This window comes from Taurulus bubalis, assembly GCF_910589615.1.
Source record: "Taurulus bubalis genome assembly, chromosome: 15".
NCBI lineage: Eukaryota > Metazoa > Chordata > Actinopteri > Perciformes > Cottidae > Taurulus > Taurulus bubalis.
In genome coordinates, this window is record NC_136603.1 from 5,880,449 (window position 1) to 5,897,915 (window position 17,467).

Genomic DNA, 17,467 nt, shown 5'->3' on the forward strand with positions numbered 1-17,467 from the left:
AAATTATTTTGTACAGTATCTTGTAATCATGCTAGACTACTTTTATGTGAACTGGATCTGAAAACCTCCACATTATGATTTTGTTCAAAATGATCATAGTTGTCATGATTCCCCCTCTCACATTTAGGTGACTACTAAATAGTAAAACTGCTAGTGACAGACATTTCCCCACCATACTCATAACTTTAAAAATGAACAAAAAGTACTAGAGAGGAAAATATATACTTGTCATAATTATTCATTTATCCAACAATACATTGCAGTCCTTAAATCACATTCTGTTATTATTATAGTTTACAGGGAGCAGGACATTTAGGGATTTTAAGTTATTGGAACATTTTGCAGCATAGATATCATTTCAGTCACTCCACAGTCTACGTCGGCCTCTCAGAAGCCCGGCTGCAGGGTAACAATACATTTCACTGCTTTTCTAAACCAGGGGTAAAACAATGCATAGATCAAAGGGTTCAGACAAGAGTTGAAATAGAACAAATAGAGCACAAAGGACATATATGAACTGCTGATCAGGCTGTCACCTACAAGGGAGACAGTGTAATATGGGCAGAAACAAATGAGAAACAAAACCACCACGACGCCAAGAGTTCTGGCTGCTTTCAGCTCCGATTTCATTGTTTTTGAACCCACTGAAAGCCGGTGTGTGACGACTGAAATCTGAGAGCGCATGGCACGAGCGTGAGCGACGGCCACGGCGAACACTCTCACATACAGGGCTATGATGACGGTAACCGGAAGAACACAGGTCAAGACGAGGTCGACGACCCCCGTGACGTAGTCAATGAAAACCACACACTCTCCGTGGCAGGAGTTATACCTGCCTGGCTGAGTCAGGCCGTCCCTCGCGAAGACGCCGCTGTAGGAAACAGAGCAGAGCCAACACATGCACACACAGAGCCTGACTCTTTTCACTGTGACTCTGGTGGTGTAATGCAGAGGGTCACAAATAGACACGTAGCGGTCAATGGATATGAGCACCATGTTGCCCACGGAGGCCGAGGTAACGATGAAGGACACATAATTAAACAGAGAACACGCCAGGTCACCGAGGAACCAGCAGGATATTTTCAGGAGGATTTCTACCGGCAACAGCAGGAGGCCCACGATTAAGTCTGAGGCGGCCAGGGAGAGGATGAGGATGTTGGTGGGTGTGTGGAGCTGCCTGCTGGGAGAAGAGACAAGCGTCGTTAAACCAGCAGGAATATTTCATATCGACACGGGAAAACAACACAAACGAGAAACAGACAAAATATACGTGTGGACAATTAAAAATCACATTTGAGCTATACTGTGCAAAAACAGTCAGACAGAATCCAAGTCTAATGTGCAAAGGTGCAGCATTATTCTTATTCGAATCTACTGCTTTTTCTGAGCGGGCAGTTTGACTTGTCACAGTAGGAAAAGCACAGGTCAGACAATTAAAAAATGCACAGTCATCATCCAAAGAAATCAAGGAATGTTGTTATTGACAATAACCCGCTCAGTCTTTATGAAACATATTGAAGCTTCTGCTGATAATCCAAACTTTGCCTGAAGCAGGAGACTGAGATGATGACGAGCAGGTTGAGAGCTACAGTGAGCGTGGAGAGGGACATCAGAAAGAAAGGGAGCACGGCTTGGTGCCAGAGCGCGGTGGGCTTCCTGCAGGAGGAGTTGTGGAGTTGTGGAAAGCAGAGCTCCGACCCGTCCTCAGCCTCCATCTGCAGATCGAGCTGCGTCTGTCTGAACAAAACCTGCTTCAAATAACAGATTCACCTCTCTCACATTCTCCTAATCCCCTCCCTTGGACTCGGATGATGCCCCTCCTCATTGGACTGCGCATCACACCATCATCTTCATCACTTTGCAATTAATGATATTCTGCCGGGACAATGAATTGCAATGTGTTTCGCATCCTAGTTGCTGAACTATGTGTTTGATTTTGGTGTATGTATACAGGGGCCTTGCTAAATCATTTTTGAACATTTGGCTTCGTGTCACGGTTGACGGTTCGATTCCCCGGCTCCTACTGTCTGCATGTCGAAGTGAGGCACTGACCCCGCTTCACAGTCCGCTGCTCCTAAAATCGCTGAGGGCGGGTTAAATGCAAAGGTCAATTTCATGTCTGTATATGACGGTTGTAATAAAGTTGCAGTTTTGTTGTCTGCCGTAGTGCTCTGCCTCCAGACAAGTGCAATGGACCGGACTATTAACTTAATTGAGCAACAGCACTGACAGCTGGAACACTATAATTTAAGCAGACAGTCAACAGGAAGGAAGGAAAAAAAACGCTCACTCATTCATGTCAATGGAGTGACTCCACACAGCACGGCTCCAGGGAAAGAAATCATAGCGTTGTGCAATGAAAGTGTTGAGCCTGACATGATGATATGAGTTATAAAATGCTTTTTTTATACCATTGCACGCTGCTACGCGAAGTTCTGGTGTCTAATAATCCTCTGAACCTTCCCGGACCACGTTACATCACTTCAGAGCCAACGGAAGTAACAAGTCCAAACACATACAGCCATTTGGCTCGCAGCTAAACTGGGTAGAGCCATTTCTGAACCCTGGAGGGGTCAAAACACAAGCAGTATACAACTTGCACTAAACATATTTCACGGCCCGTCGAGCAGCACGGGAACATGTCGTAGCAGTCGGTTCCCTTTTGCAGTGTTTGGTGTATAGAGTCAGCTCTTCCTGTCATGAGGATTTTTGCAACTGACCAGTCTCCATCTTTGGTCGCCCTCCATAAGGCAGTTATTGGACGGGGTCAGGAGACGGCCCCGGGCCATGTGTGCTTCCTCCACGCAAAGGGAAGTGCCATTAGTGCTTGAGACCTTGGTGAAAGGTCCCTTTGAGCCGGGGGCCTGGAGCACTTCTCTCTGAAGACGTTGTCATTCAACCCAATTTCGCTGCTTGCACTGACCTCAGCTAATAGAGTGTGTGAACTAATCGCCCCGTGGGTGCAACCCACCATTTGCTTGTTAGTGATGATTGTTAGCGGGCCTACATCCAGAGCAAATCCCTCCTTTGATCACAAGAGCTTAATAAGGAGTTCTTTCATGTCGAGGGTTATGCTTTTTGTCTTCCACCCCATGTGGCGGACAGGGAGGCGAAGTCACATCTGCTTTACCAACAAGCGCCCGGCGGGATGGCTTTGTGAGGCGCAGGCGGGAAGAGACAATCCCATCGTGGGCTGCTCTTTCTCAGCAGGGTAGTTTCGGTCTCCTTGGTCAGGGGAGTCGAAGGACACATCTATAGCGGCGTCATAGTCAATGCATTGTCCGTTCACAGGAGTCTCTCTATCGATCATCTTTCCTTCTTTTCAGGGTCTGTGTTTGCTGATACAGGACTGGTGAAAAGCGTGAGTGTTGTGCTGCATCTACGCCTGTGCTTATAGAACTAGGGTTACAATATCGTAACCCTCAGGTGTTTCAACGTTGAACAGGGCCACAAAAACAGAAAGCAGTCTCACCACATTTCTTACGGGACGCTTTCTGAAAGAAAGGCAGTGAAAGTGTCAGGATTAAAGATTGAAGTGAGGACCCAAAATGCTGACAACTGTTAAAAGTAATATTATTCTCCCCGCCCATTTTACCGGGGACGCATCAGAGCAGACTTGAGCGTACTTGAGAGAGCCAATATCCCAGAATGCATTTCGGACCAGCAAACGGGGAACAATGACGGATGAGAAAACTCATAACTGAAAGTTGACATTCTCTGAATACTACCGTTGTTGAGTCACAAAATGTAATTTTAGGATGTTTTCAGGCGAGAAGTTAGTTGTTTAAGCATCAAATCTGTGGTCGCTTTCTCAAGAATCGGCCGACTTAAAAAGATACGCCGACGGGTTGAGGTCCTGCTCGCGGGACCGTGAGCCCCGCAGCACCGGGCCGTCAGCGCTCTGCTGCCCGCCGACAGCAGCCTGATCTCGGCTGGACTTTTTGAAATGATCCGCTGGCTCCGACGTCTCCGTATCGATTAAACATGAGATATAATTCGGTTTCGAGGATTTAACAAGCAATCATTATTATTTATTCACAGTCACATTAAATCAGTTTGACGGAGGGAAAGGTTAAGGTTTATAACTTAAGATTTTAATTTAACTTTTACTTTGAACTACAGCGGTGTCTTATTACTTTTGACCGAATTGTTTGCAATTATATGTATATATATATATATATATATATATATATATATATATATATATATATATATATATATATATATATATGTATATATATATATATATATATATAATACATATTTATAAACATATAATATATACAATTATATGTATATCTATATAAATATATAAGTATATATATATAAAACACATTTATAAACATATTATATCTACAATTATATGTGTATATATAGAATACATATTTATAAACATAATATATACAATTATATGTGTATCTATATAAATATATAAGTATATATATATATAAACCACATTTATAAACATACTATATCTACAATTATATGTGTATCTATATAAGTATTTATATAAAATACATATTTATAAACACAATATATATACAATGAGATGTTTATCTGTGTGTATATATATATATATATACATATATATATATATATATATATGTATATATATATATATATACATATATACGTATATATATATATATATATATATATATATATATATATATATATATATATATATATACATATATATATATATATATATATATATATATATATATATATATACATATATATATATACAATGATATGTGTATGTCTGTGAAACCAGTACAAAAAAAGCAGGGTTGTCATATTTTGTTTGACTTTAAAAATACTTTACAGTGAAGAATTAGAGTAACCATGACAACAACAGCTGAGGTGGTGACGTCATCAAGTCAGCTGCTGTTCCAATTGCAGAAAGAAAGTCCTGCGTTCTCCTGTCTTTGAGAGTCTGGACTCCCAAGTCCAGACTCCAAGTCCAGACTCCACAAGTTCACAAGTCCGTACTTGTGTACTTGGGTATTGAGAAACGGCCAAGGACTTCAAAATAAAACAGGAAACAAGACAAACCAACATCCAGAAATATATTGAAGGCCCCTCTCACATTACACATGGTCATTTCATCCATTGCTATTTTTTTTTTCAACTGTACCTCACTTTGTGACCTTTGTCTGTGAAAAGCGTGTTATAAATAAACTTGACTTATTTATTATAAAGAGTGATACAAAATTTGACAAAGAAAAACTAAGTCATGAAAGAATGAATTGAACTTCGCTGTTCAATAATAATTGTGTTGAGATGCGGTGGTTGCATCATGTGTTGATGCTGAGGCTTGTTTTTCTTCACACCTCTGATTGCAGTGACACCTCAGAGGTTAAGATGTCATCATTTGACTAATCCATGCAGGCGTGGACCAGCTTCCTGTCGGGAACGGTTCGACACACTTCCATTAGGAGCAACTAATGGGCTGCAAATGTTGCTCACAGAGGGGCAATTGAATCTCATGGGACCTCACGGAGTAAACGGACATTTACCCCGACAAACACCGATCTGGAGAGATCAGTTTTTGCTTAAAAAAAAAAAAAAAAGAGCACTGCTCATTAAGTTACCACAGCATTCACATGAACTTTATCTCATTTAATTTGCTGAAGACTAAAACAAATTGAAATCCAGTTTTTCTTATTGCTACCATATGTTTGTATGTCGTATGGCCATTACTGTGGTAGTTTGCTATATGTAATGTTTGGTTTCTCAATTAGGATACACTACATTTTTTTCATTTTAACTTTGTTTTACCAAATAAGTCAATTGAAAACCAGTTCTCATTTACAATTATGACCTGGCCAAAAAGGCAGCAGCGGGAAAAACAATTAAAACAAATGAAACATAGATACAATCAATCTCATGCAAAAATTACAACATCATAATATGTACAATATATATATATATATATATATATATATATATATATATATATATATATATATATATATATATATATATATTGTACATATATATATATATATATATATATATATATTTTTAAACTCAGAGACTGAGACAAAGACTATATCGTTTGTGAAGCAGGGTGACAGAATGAGGGTGTTGAGTTTTAGTTTCTTTTGCAGCTCATTCCAGTCGCTTGGAGCAGAATGCTGAGAAGAGAAACGAGCGAAGGCGGTGCGGACTTCTGGAATGACCACGGTGATAAAATTGCTCGAGCGTAAATTGCGGTTACATGTTGGAGACGATGAGTGGAGAGCGGAGATAAGTGGGGGTTTCACTAATGAGTTTTATAGATGAACTGATACCAATGTGTGACCTCTGCACTCCGACTGGACTGTGTATAAGAACTCAACGTGGTTTGTGAACTGCTGCTTTGAAGGCTCAAATTTGGCGATTCTCTGTCGCCATCTTGGATTACGGACGTTGCCATGTTGTTGTTTTTTGCAACCAATGAACATAAATCACCATATTTGAAAAGCAGAGGAGTGATGTGGAGACGCTGTATACGTCTCTGGTATCAGCGACCTGTCAATCACAGAAAGCCCACTTTATGGTCTAGTTGACTCTAAAAGGTACCACAATTTACTAAATGTACTGAAGAAGACTTGAAACTAGCGATTGAAACCATGAAGTTATTCATCAGTTACTCATAGAAACACCAGACAAACAGCCCACACAGATGTTTCGTCGCTCGAGGTAAAGAATTCCTCTCATGCCAATTTGATTTCCACAGGAAACATGAAATATTTGAGATTAATTCAGACATTGTGAGCTTGTAAAGAATTTGTAATGTGAATCTGAGTCATAAAGGTTGGTGCTGAGTCGTCTCTTCGTGGAATCCGTCTGGATGTTTTTTCCGTGATTGGATCCGTGCACATTTCGGACACGTCTTTTCCACAAAACAGTGTTTGTGGAAGCACGCCTTGCACACTGTAGGAAGAGAAGCACACTAAATAAATACAGTTTATCACGCTTTCATACATGTACGTCTGAAATTAAGTAATTTGGTTCCATAAAAAGATAACTACTCAGACCGCCGAAGCCTCACTTTACTCTCAGATGGACTTAAGAATGGATTTTTGCATAAAGGTCTGACTTTAAACAATTTGATACTGTTTTTAAGCCATTTCTTCCAGTTAAGCTCATTTTTGTATTTAGACACTGCAAACAAAAACACACTGATCAAACACACTGATCACACTGACCATTTAAGTTGATCTGGTGAACTTGAGATATATATATATATATATATATATATATATATATATATATATATTCAGTGTCTTTCATCTGCCTACCTTTGATATCATCTGCTTTTTCATCCACTTTTTATCCTGCATACCTCATTTCTTTTAAAAGTAATCATGCGTCAGTGCTTACCTGGACATCGCCGGCATATGTCCGCCTGAAAAGGAAAGATGACGTCTCTTTCTCTGCAGAACTCACAGATAAAACCTCGGGCCAGGCACAACTGTGAGAAAAAGGTCAGAAGAATAAATCCAGGTTTTCAAACGCCTTCAATGTCAAAGTAAAAACAGATCCTAAACAGATAAACTTCTACTTCTTCTTTTGAAACAGTGGAGCTGCTTCTTCTTATACTTTTTATCAGCTCACTGTGAAATTTGACTTTTTTGTGAAAAAGGAGGAAGTCAAAATTGATAAATGATAACATGATAACAACATATTGGTGCATTTGGGAACCACCATAATGACAAAAAAAAGATTAAGCCCATCAGGGGAGCTTTCTCCTGCTGAATTCCCATTACAGACCATATCTTCTTTTCCTTTGATGGTCAAAATGCTGCCGGAAGGATAAACACATTGAGTATTTTATTCCCCACCTCCCCCTGTCATGTTAATCTCAAAATCTGGACACCAGGACGTTGCTGTTTTTAAGCCCGTCCTGCGTTGCTTTGGCTTTGTCCGGATACAAAATGTGCCCAATATTTGGGCCAGCGGTGATGAAATATCTGCAGACATTCAGCATCTCATATCGTGAAGACTGAGCAACAATAACAACGTGCTGCATTAGAGAATACTACATGTATTTTCGATAAAAATGTTCTATTAAATCACAGCGCCTCGGACTGACCTCACAGTCTTCCACATGATCGATGGCCGAGTGCAGCACCTCTCGGGCCTGCGCTACAAGCTGACCCTTCTTCAGCCTCCAGAGGTCCTCCATGGAGAACAGGTGCGGCTGCTCCGTCAGGTGAGCGGGAAGCTGATCAAACTCAGCCATCGCCCTGAAACAGAAACACACACATACACACACGCTGAAACTGCTTCCTCTTGATGGCAAATATCTTGTTTGTGGGGTACTGGTTGAGTATTTCTGTCATAAAGTCTGACAACATTACCAGCCTCCATAAAATATGTCCTATGAAACCATTGCTGAGCTCACAGTTCATTATTCTCCTATATTATTCTACCTCAATTGGTGTTCTTTCTCTTGATTTACTTCACTATTTATGTGTTAAAGTGTGTGACCCAGATGTTTTGCTTATAGTCCTCAGTATGGAAGCCCATTCCCGCCAATGTGATACAAAAATGAAGATCCTGTAAGTCATAATTATGAGATACTAAATCGAAACTAGGAGATGCTTTCTCATAATTATGATTTACAGGATCTTAATTTTTTTATCACAGTGGCGGAAATGGGCTTCCTCAGTACCTGCACACATGGCAATTAAAGATAACCTGAACTATGACTCAAATGCCTAATATGGCTCCAGAGATTTCTGGGCCCTTTAAATGTGTAATGTTGCTTATCCTCCCAGCAGATGCATCTCAATGAATTTCATGAATAAATACTCATTGGCTAAATGGGGATCCACTTTTACATTTAAACCATATTGTGTACAATAAATATCCATCTAAGTATCTAGAATGTTAATTGCTTTTCTTTATTCACTCGGATGTTTGTTAAACATTGGCTCTCTCCCACAGTGTTGTTTTTTTAAACTGCCACTTGATGGCACCAGAGTAAAATGTTTTAAAATCCTACACACAGTGGCTTTATCAAATCCTAATTAAATGTAATGCAATATATTGACTCTACTGTAGTCTACACTCGTTAAACAAGTAAAGTATTACAGTAATATTTCATCCAATGGTTGTGTTGTAAATATTCCGTCTACCTTCCAGATAATCTGCAGGCTGACAGCAGCTTCTTGATGCGCATCAGCTGTTCCTGGAGCTCCTGAAGGAGACAGGAGGAGGGGAGGAAGGAAGGAAGGAAGTAAAGGAAATAACAAAATAAAATTGAAGTTCACTTTAGCTGCGTTACTTGTGTTGTATCTGCTTAAAAGAGAAATCAAGAATATTTTACTGCTTCTTTGCCGGTGATAAAAGAAGTATTCTGATCTTGTACTTAAGTAAAAGTACTAAGACAACAATGTCAAAATACCCCATTACAAGTACTGCATACAATTCATACAGTGCTTCAGTTAAAGTAAAGAAGTATTGTAAGCTAAATGTACTCAAAGTGTTGAATAAAGTACTCTTACTGCAATAAAATGACTCCTGTGAGCGAGTTTTAACTTTTTAATATACAGTTAGCTAGTTTATTCTAGTGGTTCCTAACCTAAGGGTCGCGCCCCTCCAAAGGGTCACCAGATAAATCTGAGGGGTCGTAAGATGGTTGATGGAGAAGCAAGACGAAGACATACATTCATTTTCAGTTTCTCAATTTATCATCTTTGATTTTTCGAGACAGGTTGCTAATCTGACCAGTTTAGAGGATAAATGTCTCTCTGGTGGAGCTGATAGCTCAGAGCCAAGTGGAACAGGATGTGAAATAATAACGGCCGTGACATAATGACAATAATAACAGCAACGTCTTTAAACTCACCCTGAACTTGTCCAGCTCTTTCACTCGGCTGTAGAGCGTCTTTCCGACGCGGGTCAGATCAAACAGAGGCTGATGCCAGACTGAATCCAGCAGCTGTTTGGAGAAATCACTCACAGGGTATCTGCAATATTAATATCATTATGTCAGATTTCTATGAAGACGTGTTCTTTCTCCCACTGAGCTTGTTAGTTAGTTGGTCCTCAGTTTATTGAATGATGTATGAATATTAATGCTTTGGTTGGATTGATAGTAATATTCATTTGTCTTGGAATGAATGATAACGGTATTGTTGCTTGCGCTCTCATTATTTTAACTTCATGTTTGAATATTATCTTTTTTTTTCTTCTTTTTTTTAAATCACATTTCATGTAATTCTATAACTTTTCACTTGTAATTGCTTCGAGGTGTTTTCTTTTTTGGAAATGATTAATATGTATTATTGTTGTTGTTAATGAAAGGCAAAAACACTGATATTAATAACTGGTACAACAATAGGACCACTGGTTTCAGCTAGAGCATATGTATTCATATTTAAATGACTGTATTCAAATCAATAATGATATCAGCATGTATGAGATATTGTGGATGATAGTATTAGTCATGTGCATTAATAAGAGTCGTAGCAGGAGTTTTAATCATGTTTTTACTACCTGCCAAAGTCCCAGCAGGACAGAAGTCGACCAGGAATCACTGCTTCAGAGCCGCAGTGGCAGCAGTCACAGAAATACCTGGCAAAGGAATCAGAATGAATAAATGATCCAAGCACAACAATTGGATTCATGCTTGTTGGAGACCATTTCACAGGAGAGTTGCTTTTTATTCATGCGAGCAGCATAGTGACCACATTGTGGGCCTCTTTGGTCCACAGCATTGAATGTGATTATCATTACATGTTGCAGAGATACGTACCGGCCAAGATATTCACAATACCGCAGCTTCTTTAAGTACCCTGGTACCAGAGAGAGAGAGAGAGAGAGAGAGAGAGAGAGAGAGAGAGAGATATTTATATATATATATATATATATATATATATATATATATATATATATATATATATAAATAGAGAGATACATATATATATATATATATAAAGAGAGAGAGAGAGAGAGAGAGAGAGAGAGATATATTTATATATATATATATATATATAAATAGAGAGATACATATATATATATAAAGAGAGAGAGAGAGAGAGAGAGAGAGAGAGAGAGAGAGAAAATGCATGTGTGATTTTCATCAGCTCATACTTCTGATGAATATTGTCAAGTTAAAGACATTAAAAACAAATCTGAGGCCCGTTTGTGACCATGTGCTTTTCGTTTGGCTCAAACATTGTGAGATAATTTAATGTGCTGTAATATTTGGAAAATGTCACCCAAGAAAAACATCAAATGCAGAATAAATCACATAAAACAGATGTCTGTTGTATTACAAATCAAAGCATCAAGTGCCCCCTAGTGGTCATATGAAAAAAAATAAAAGAACATTTTCATTTTTTTTGTTTCCTTCTTGGTGAACTTCACACTTTCCCCTCCTCTGAAGCTGAAGCTGAATAAAAGCTGTGCATGTGAATACTCACGAGGCTCCACCTCGGTCCCACAGCCTGCACACAGGAAGTGCTGCAGAGCCACGACCTCACTGCGTCTGGAGGAGGAAACCGTCCACCGTGAATGTCCACATCCTCCCATCCATCCATTTCATCCTTCTTGCTTCTATTTCTTTGTATTTGTATTTAGTGTGGTTGAGTCTGGTCGGGTGTAACTATACCTGTTGGTGGGCCGAACAGTGAAGATGATCTGGAAGCGCGGCGGGGCCCAGCTCAGGGATCCTCTCATCCTGGTCCTCAGTCTGATCTCCTCTGCCAGGCTGCCGCTGCTCACCGCCACATCTCCAGAACCTGGCAACTGGAAAAAAGAGAGAGAACAGAATGGAAATATCCATATTGGCTCTCTTGGTTTTGGACTAGACACAAAGGATAGCCTGGAAGCAAATGTAGAAAACATGACAACGTTTTTCTTGTTGAAATGCACGTGTTTGTGTCATTTTCTCTGTTAATTTGCATATTGGTCGCTGGGATGTGTCCCCACCTCCTGCAGCGAGCTACGGAGGCTTTGCCGTCCACGCCGAGGCTCACGGGAAGGAAGCCAGCTCCTCCTGAACTCCAGCACCAACTGCTGGGCCAGCCACTCTGCACTGCATCATGGGAAACCACAGATCGACTCAGGACTCACAGAATCTGAACACAAGTCTATATTTACACTGACACATAGTCATTTGGGTGTTTTTTCTTCTTCTTCTTACTTTGGGAGAGACTCTCTCGGTGTCAGCGTAGCGTCGACTCCACAGTCTGAAATTAAAACGCAGAAATTCAGGAATGTTGCAAGCATATGTGATGCAATGTTAATCAATTCTACAGTGAGTTATAGTGCATCCCCTAATATGACTACACTAGCATGGTCACACTTTTCAACAGCTGTAGAAAAGTGCTGGTAATACATAATAACAGTCTAATGACTAAAAGGTGCAATGAGCAACATTGTTCCAGCTACTTGCCAGTTTTTGAGGATTTTTAAAAGTGAAACTAGTAAAACCCAACTGCATAAATACTTAGTTACAAGTAGAAGTGATGCAGAAAAAGTACAAAAGTACTAGCATCAAAATATGTGTTAATTTATTCAAAGGTTATACTCATTATACAGAATGACTCATGTAGGAATAATACATATCATATTATTGGAAGATAATTATTGATGCATTAATGTGATTATCAGTTAAATGTTGCAGCTCATGAAGGTGGAATTCATCGCGTCTTGTCTAAACCTATAATAGGTTGATTATATTTTGTAATAGTAATCTACAAAGAAACCAGTAATCAAGGTTATCAATACAATTTAGAGGAGGAAAAAGTACAACATTTCCCTCTGAGTTGTAGTTATTAAGTAAAGTAGCAGGAAAGTACAAGTACCTCAAAAAGAGTATTTGTACTTATAGTTACTTTCCCCCACTGGTGAAAATGCGACCATAGCTATGGTTTCCATCCACCTTACTTCATTTTAGATATTTACATAATTTTTTTTGTTTTGTTTTAAAAGATTTTTTTTAAAACTGACAAAATATCGAGAGAAATATGTGACACATAATATATAACACAATAATGTGTCACATCATATCATGCATTTTTGGTCAAAAGGATTAAAGACAATAAAGAGCTTATTTACATGCGATCTTTAAGGTGTAAATGTGTGTAAGTACTGAGTAAAAATGCTATAACTAAATAACTATTAAAATACATATAACATATAACATTATAATCCTTTCACTCTTTTTTAAAAACCTACTATATCTAAATGGACAGTATGAGTATTTTACCTTCAAATCCACTGTCCGAGGAGAGGATGGAGAAAGTCTTCGGCGGATGTTCAGCCTCGTGATTCGCTGCTTCCTCCTCCTCCTCCTCCTCCTCCTCTTCATCCTGTGTGTGTTGCCGTGTGTGTACCCAAGAGGAGTGTGTGTTTCTCTGCGATGTCTCAGTCTCTTGTTGAGGATCACTTGCACTGCCGGCCTGTGTGCGTCTGCTTGCTCTACATCTCTGTTTGTGTCCACGTGGCGGGACGTCCTCTGCCGAGCTCGCGTCTCTGTGTGTGCACACACACACGCACACGTTGCAGTGCGAGTGTTGCCGTGTGTCCATCGTGGACGTCCATCGATCGGAGCTCAGGGTCCATTTGACACCCTCCAGCACCTCCAGCATCATGTCCACCACAATGAAATGAGCATTCTCCTGCACACACAGTCATTCATAGAGACACCGGTGAAACAGCGCTGTCATCATTATTGACTACTGACAGTGTTTTGTGCATCCAGAGTCGGCCAGAATATTCATCTGTGTTAAAAAGCTCTCTTAACTTGAGAAATTGAACTCACCATAACTTGACACTGTGATACATGGGAATCATTAGATTCTGATGTATTTCATTTATAACGTATCAAAAGTACTAAATAACTGTAACTGAACAGCTCTGGGACGAAACAAACCTTTTCCAGATCACATCCGGTCTTAAAGATGTCTGCAGAGAATTCTGGGATGCCACTGCCCCGTCTCTCTTGGCTGGGCTGTGTTGAGTTAGAGAGGCCTGACAAAACAAATACATCATGTTTCTGTAATGTTTAAACGGTACGAAAGAAGATTCCAGTGGGATGACCGGCTCTTAAAACATACGAGGGGAAAAAGTACACAGACAAATGGCTCATGTGAGGCCTCAACAGAACCAGGAAGTACTTTTTTATCCATGAAACGTGCAACTTTGTACAAACATTCATGCTCCCAGAGGATGAATCATACTGACTTCAGTGATCCCCTGACTTTCTCTCTATGAGGGTGATATTTTAGCGTTTTTATTTAAATCTTTTTAAAAGTAGAGGATGGATTGCGCTGCAATTTATTTCCCACGTTCATGGTCCCTACAGGATGAATTGTAACGTTGATCCCCTGACCTCAAGCTTGTCCAATACTTTAGTTTTCTGACCAAATATCTGTAAAGCGGTGTTAGCAACAACGTGAGCGCGTTAGCATCCTCATGTCCTCAAACACACGTCAGCAGGTTTATTGGTGTCAGACTATCGACCTGATCTTAATCAGATCATAATTCGTTGGGAAATAGCAGGTGGACTCTGTGCACGTTCCACAGCCAATACAGGCTCTGTAGATACTACACCTGTAATGATTAAACCTATTCTACCTGCTGAGTGAGAGGCATCACAGCCGGTTAGCCCCCGCCCCCTGTCCTCCTCAGCCAATCCCTGCTGGCCGCTGAAAGGACGGTGGAGCCAAGGGCCGAGGAGTCGGTTCAGATGCGATGAGACAGAGACGCAGAGCGGCTTCTTGTCCTTCTGAAGGGGCGCCGGGTGGGGACAGGTCGGTTTGGATCCCTGATCCACCGTGCCGGAGACAGCTGGGCACCAACACGGATGCAGAGACAGCGAGACAGAAGCAGGAGACCGGGAGTCCATGTTTCTGTCAAAAAAACAACAATAAACACAGGATGGTCACATGAAAAATCATAATATACACTCCCACAAACAAATCAAGGTCAAACTTCAGCTTTTTTTTTTTAAATAGCTGACTCCTCAAGTGTACAAGGGACAGTGAACACTACATTTAATTATTCAACAACATCACAAAGATCACAAAACACATTAAAGCTGCTCTCCAGGAATACCTTTATATCGGCCTGCCTCAATGAAACTAACTAAACTTAATTGCTGTTAAAATGTAAGGAAGTAAAACATTTTTTTAGGAAGAAAAAGGCTAAATGTATCACAATTGTACTTGTACTGTTTATTTGTGTGCTTGCCTTAAAATAAAATAAAAAAAATAAAATTAAAAACAAATGTAAGGAAGTGCCTGAGAATGCAGATCACGGTGTTCATAGGTAGCCTACAGTTTATGAGGAAACAGGAATTGAAACGAGGTTAAGGTTGTACAACACAATTTAAAAAAAGGGAGGCACAAAAAAAAGGATTCTTGGATGAAAAGGAACTGTCATCAAATTCATATTTTGTGTTGCGCTCAGCATTGAAGCCATTTTAAGGAAGCCCTTGATTGTTATGTTTTTGGGGGTAAACAGAAAGTGCAAATAGAGACACAATAAGTGCACCGAGATAATAATACTTAAATAGAGAACACCCTGCTTTTTTAATGTTTTCATTCACCTTGATGGTGCCTCCATGCCGGTGTCGCCTCCATGCCAGGAGCCGGGCCTGTGGCGTCTGGAGATGACCGGACTGCTCCTGGGAAGGAAGAAGCCTTCGTCCTCCAGCTCCTCTCTGTTCCCCTTTCTTCCTTCCTCGCCGTCATCATCCTCAGCCTGACGATTGGGGGTTCTGCTAAAGCACTGTGGGTTCAACTGGGAGGGCTGGGAATGTGTGAAGGCCTTGTGACGTGTCTTCTTCGTGAAAGGCGGCTCTGGGCGTTGATGGGAAAATGCTGCGTGTGTTTCTCCTCCACTGGTTTCTGGTGGGGACAGGAGGAGAAGTGGGACTGATCCTGAACCAGCCGGCTGATGGGTTCGGTGGAAAGATTCTTCCCAAGGGACTTATAGAGAGAAAGAGGAGACAGACATGTTATTAATACATATTTCAAATGCACATAGACTGTTGAGGGATGAGAGGGAGTTTCTTTCAAGCTGGTGTTTCTGGTGTTTGAACCAGATTAATAACACTTTCATATCATTAAAATGGTAAGCTTAAAGGCTTTTAATGTGAATCCTCTTTGATTAGTGTTCCCCATGCTCAGCAGCCATATAACACCTGCATCGTCCCGTGTAATCGCAGTCTTCAAGGTGCTTCAAAGCACCAGAAACCTATTTTGAGAGCGGTGGATCTTACCTGTTCCTCTCAGAGCTGCAGTCGCAGGTGTCGGTGACTCTGCGGAGTCGACGCACCAGCTGATGTATCTGGATCTGTGCAGAGACGAGGACATGTCGGAGCCTCCCATCTGCACAGGAGAGGAGAGACAAAGTGTCCCGATGACAGCGGCTTCGGTGGACACTTCCTGGTGCGACATTGCTTCCTGCGTGATGAGCAAACAGCTCCCAGCTGTGGCAGTGAGTAAAGATTTGACTGACTCGAAGAATCCAAAGTTACCCAAACACTTACATCTTCAGGCAGTCGATCACTGATGATGACTAATGGTGTTCATGACTTTCAAAACTGCCCTTTTTTTTCTGTTTGGAGACGGGAGCAGGAAGTTTTTCAGTTCCTGCTGGTCGTTCATCAGGGTCATAAAACCACTTAAAGGCTCTTAAAAGTCAAAGTCTCAAGTCTGAACATGACTGCCAACAAGCTGCCGTCAGCTACACCGAACACAGTAGATGAGGTCTGACAGCATGTGTTTGTGGAGATTAGTACGAAGGTATTTCAGACAGGAATTGAGGAGAATAATCACACACTGAAAAAAAAGGAGAGTAAACAGCTTGTGGAAGTTTTGGCAATCATACCTTTTTTCAACACCATGCCAGTGTGGAGCAACACACAATCAAAGACGTTTGACAGAAAGTGTGACGTCACAAAGGAAGTAAGAATTGAGGATAACTTTTTTTTTATACCTCAAACAAGATCCTGCAATATCAGTATCATTAATATTATTTTCACAAATTCCCAAATGTGAACGTCCTTCCTTTTTTTCTCTCATGTCAGGAAATTGTATGAAAAAGTTTGTGATATCCAAAAAAAACTTCCTGGCAGGCCGATGCAGAGTTGGGGAGGGTCCTGATTGTAAGTGTTTTTTTGCTTTTTAACCTCAACTTTGGAACAACTGACTCTTGAGGGCTTGACAGTAAAACTTCCTTCGAAAACACAACTTGTTAAAATTGGGATTACATGCACTGTCCTGTCAGAAGAAGCCTTATAGCATTTTTAACAAATATAAAGATGTGGCACCCCTTACACATGAGAACATGATGGAACGTTTCTAAAAATTGTTTCTCGATATGCACGCACACACTCAGTGTCGCAGCTTTGTAAACATCAGCCGGTTTCACATCATGAAATACAAACAGCCGGGGTCAGTGGCTGGGGAACATAAAGATGCAGCCTTCAACCAAAGTCACAAATCAGTCA

At 40.4% G+C, this 17,467-nt stretch overlaps 2 protein-coding genes across 2 annotated transcripts; both read right to left on the minus strand.

Annotated features, from left to right (window-relative positions):
• Window positions 1-387: 387 nt before the first annotated feature.
• LOC306747493 (trace amine-associated receptor 13c-like) lies at window positions 388-1,715 on the minus strand (the record flags this gene model as incomplete). Its single annotated transcript, XM_079230550.1, has 2 exons — window positions 388-1,177; window positions 1,546-1,715. 2 exons carry the CDS (start codon window positions 1,713-1,715, stop codon window positions 388-390), a joined length of 960 nt encoding a protein of 319 aa, XP_079086676.1.
• A 5,081-nt stretch (window positions 1,716-6,796) lies between these two features.
• rubcnl (rubicon like autophagy enhancer) lies at window positions 6,797-16,343 on the minus strand (the record flags this gene model as incomplete). Its single annotated transcript, XM_079230551.1, has 17 exons — window positions 6,797-6,924; window positions 7,375-7,465; window positions 8,087-8,240; window positions 9,135-9,196; window positions 9,848-9,968; window positions 10,498-10,575; window positions 10,757-10,796; window positions 11,427-11,491; window positions 11,615-11,751; window positions 11,935-12,040; window positions 12,149-12,194; window positions 13,217-13,304; window positions 13,509-13,628; window positions 13,883-13,980; window positions 14,587-14,861; window positions 15,560-15,860; window positions 16,235-16,343. 17 exons carry the CDS (start codon window positions 16,341-16,343, stop codon window positions 6,797-6,799), a joined length of 2,019 nt encoding a protein of 672 aa, XP_079086677.1.
• Window positions 16,344-17,467: the final 1,124 nt, after the last annotated feature.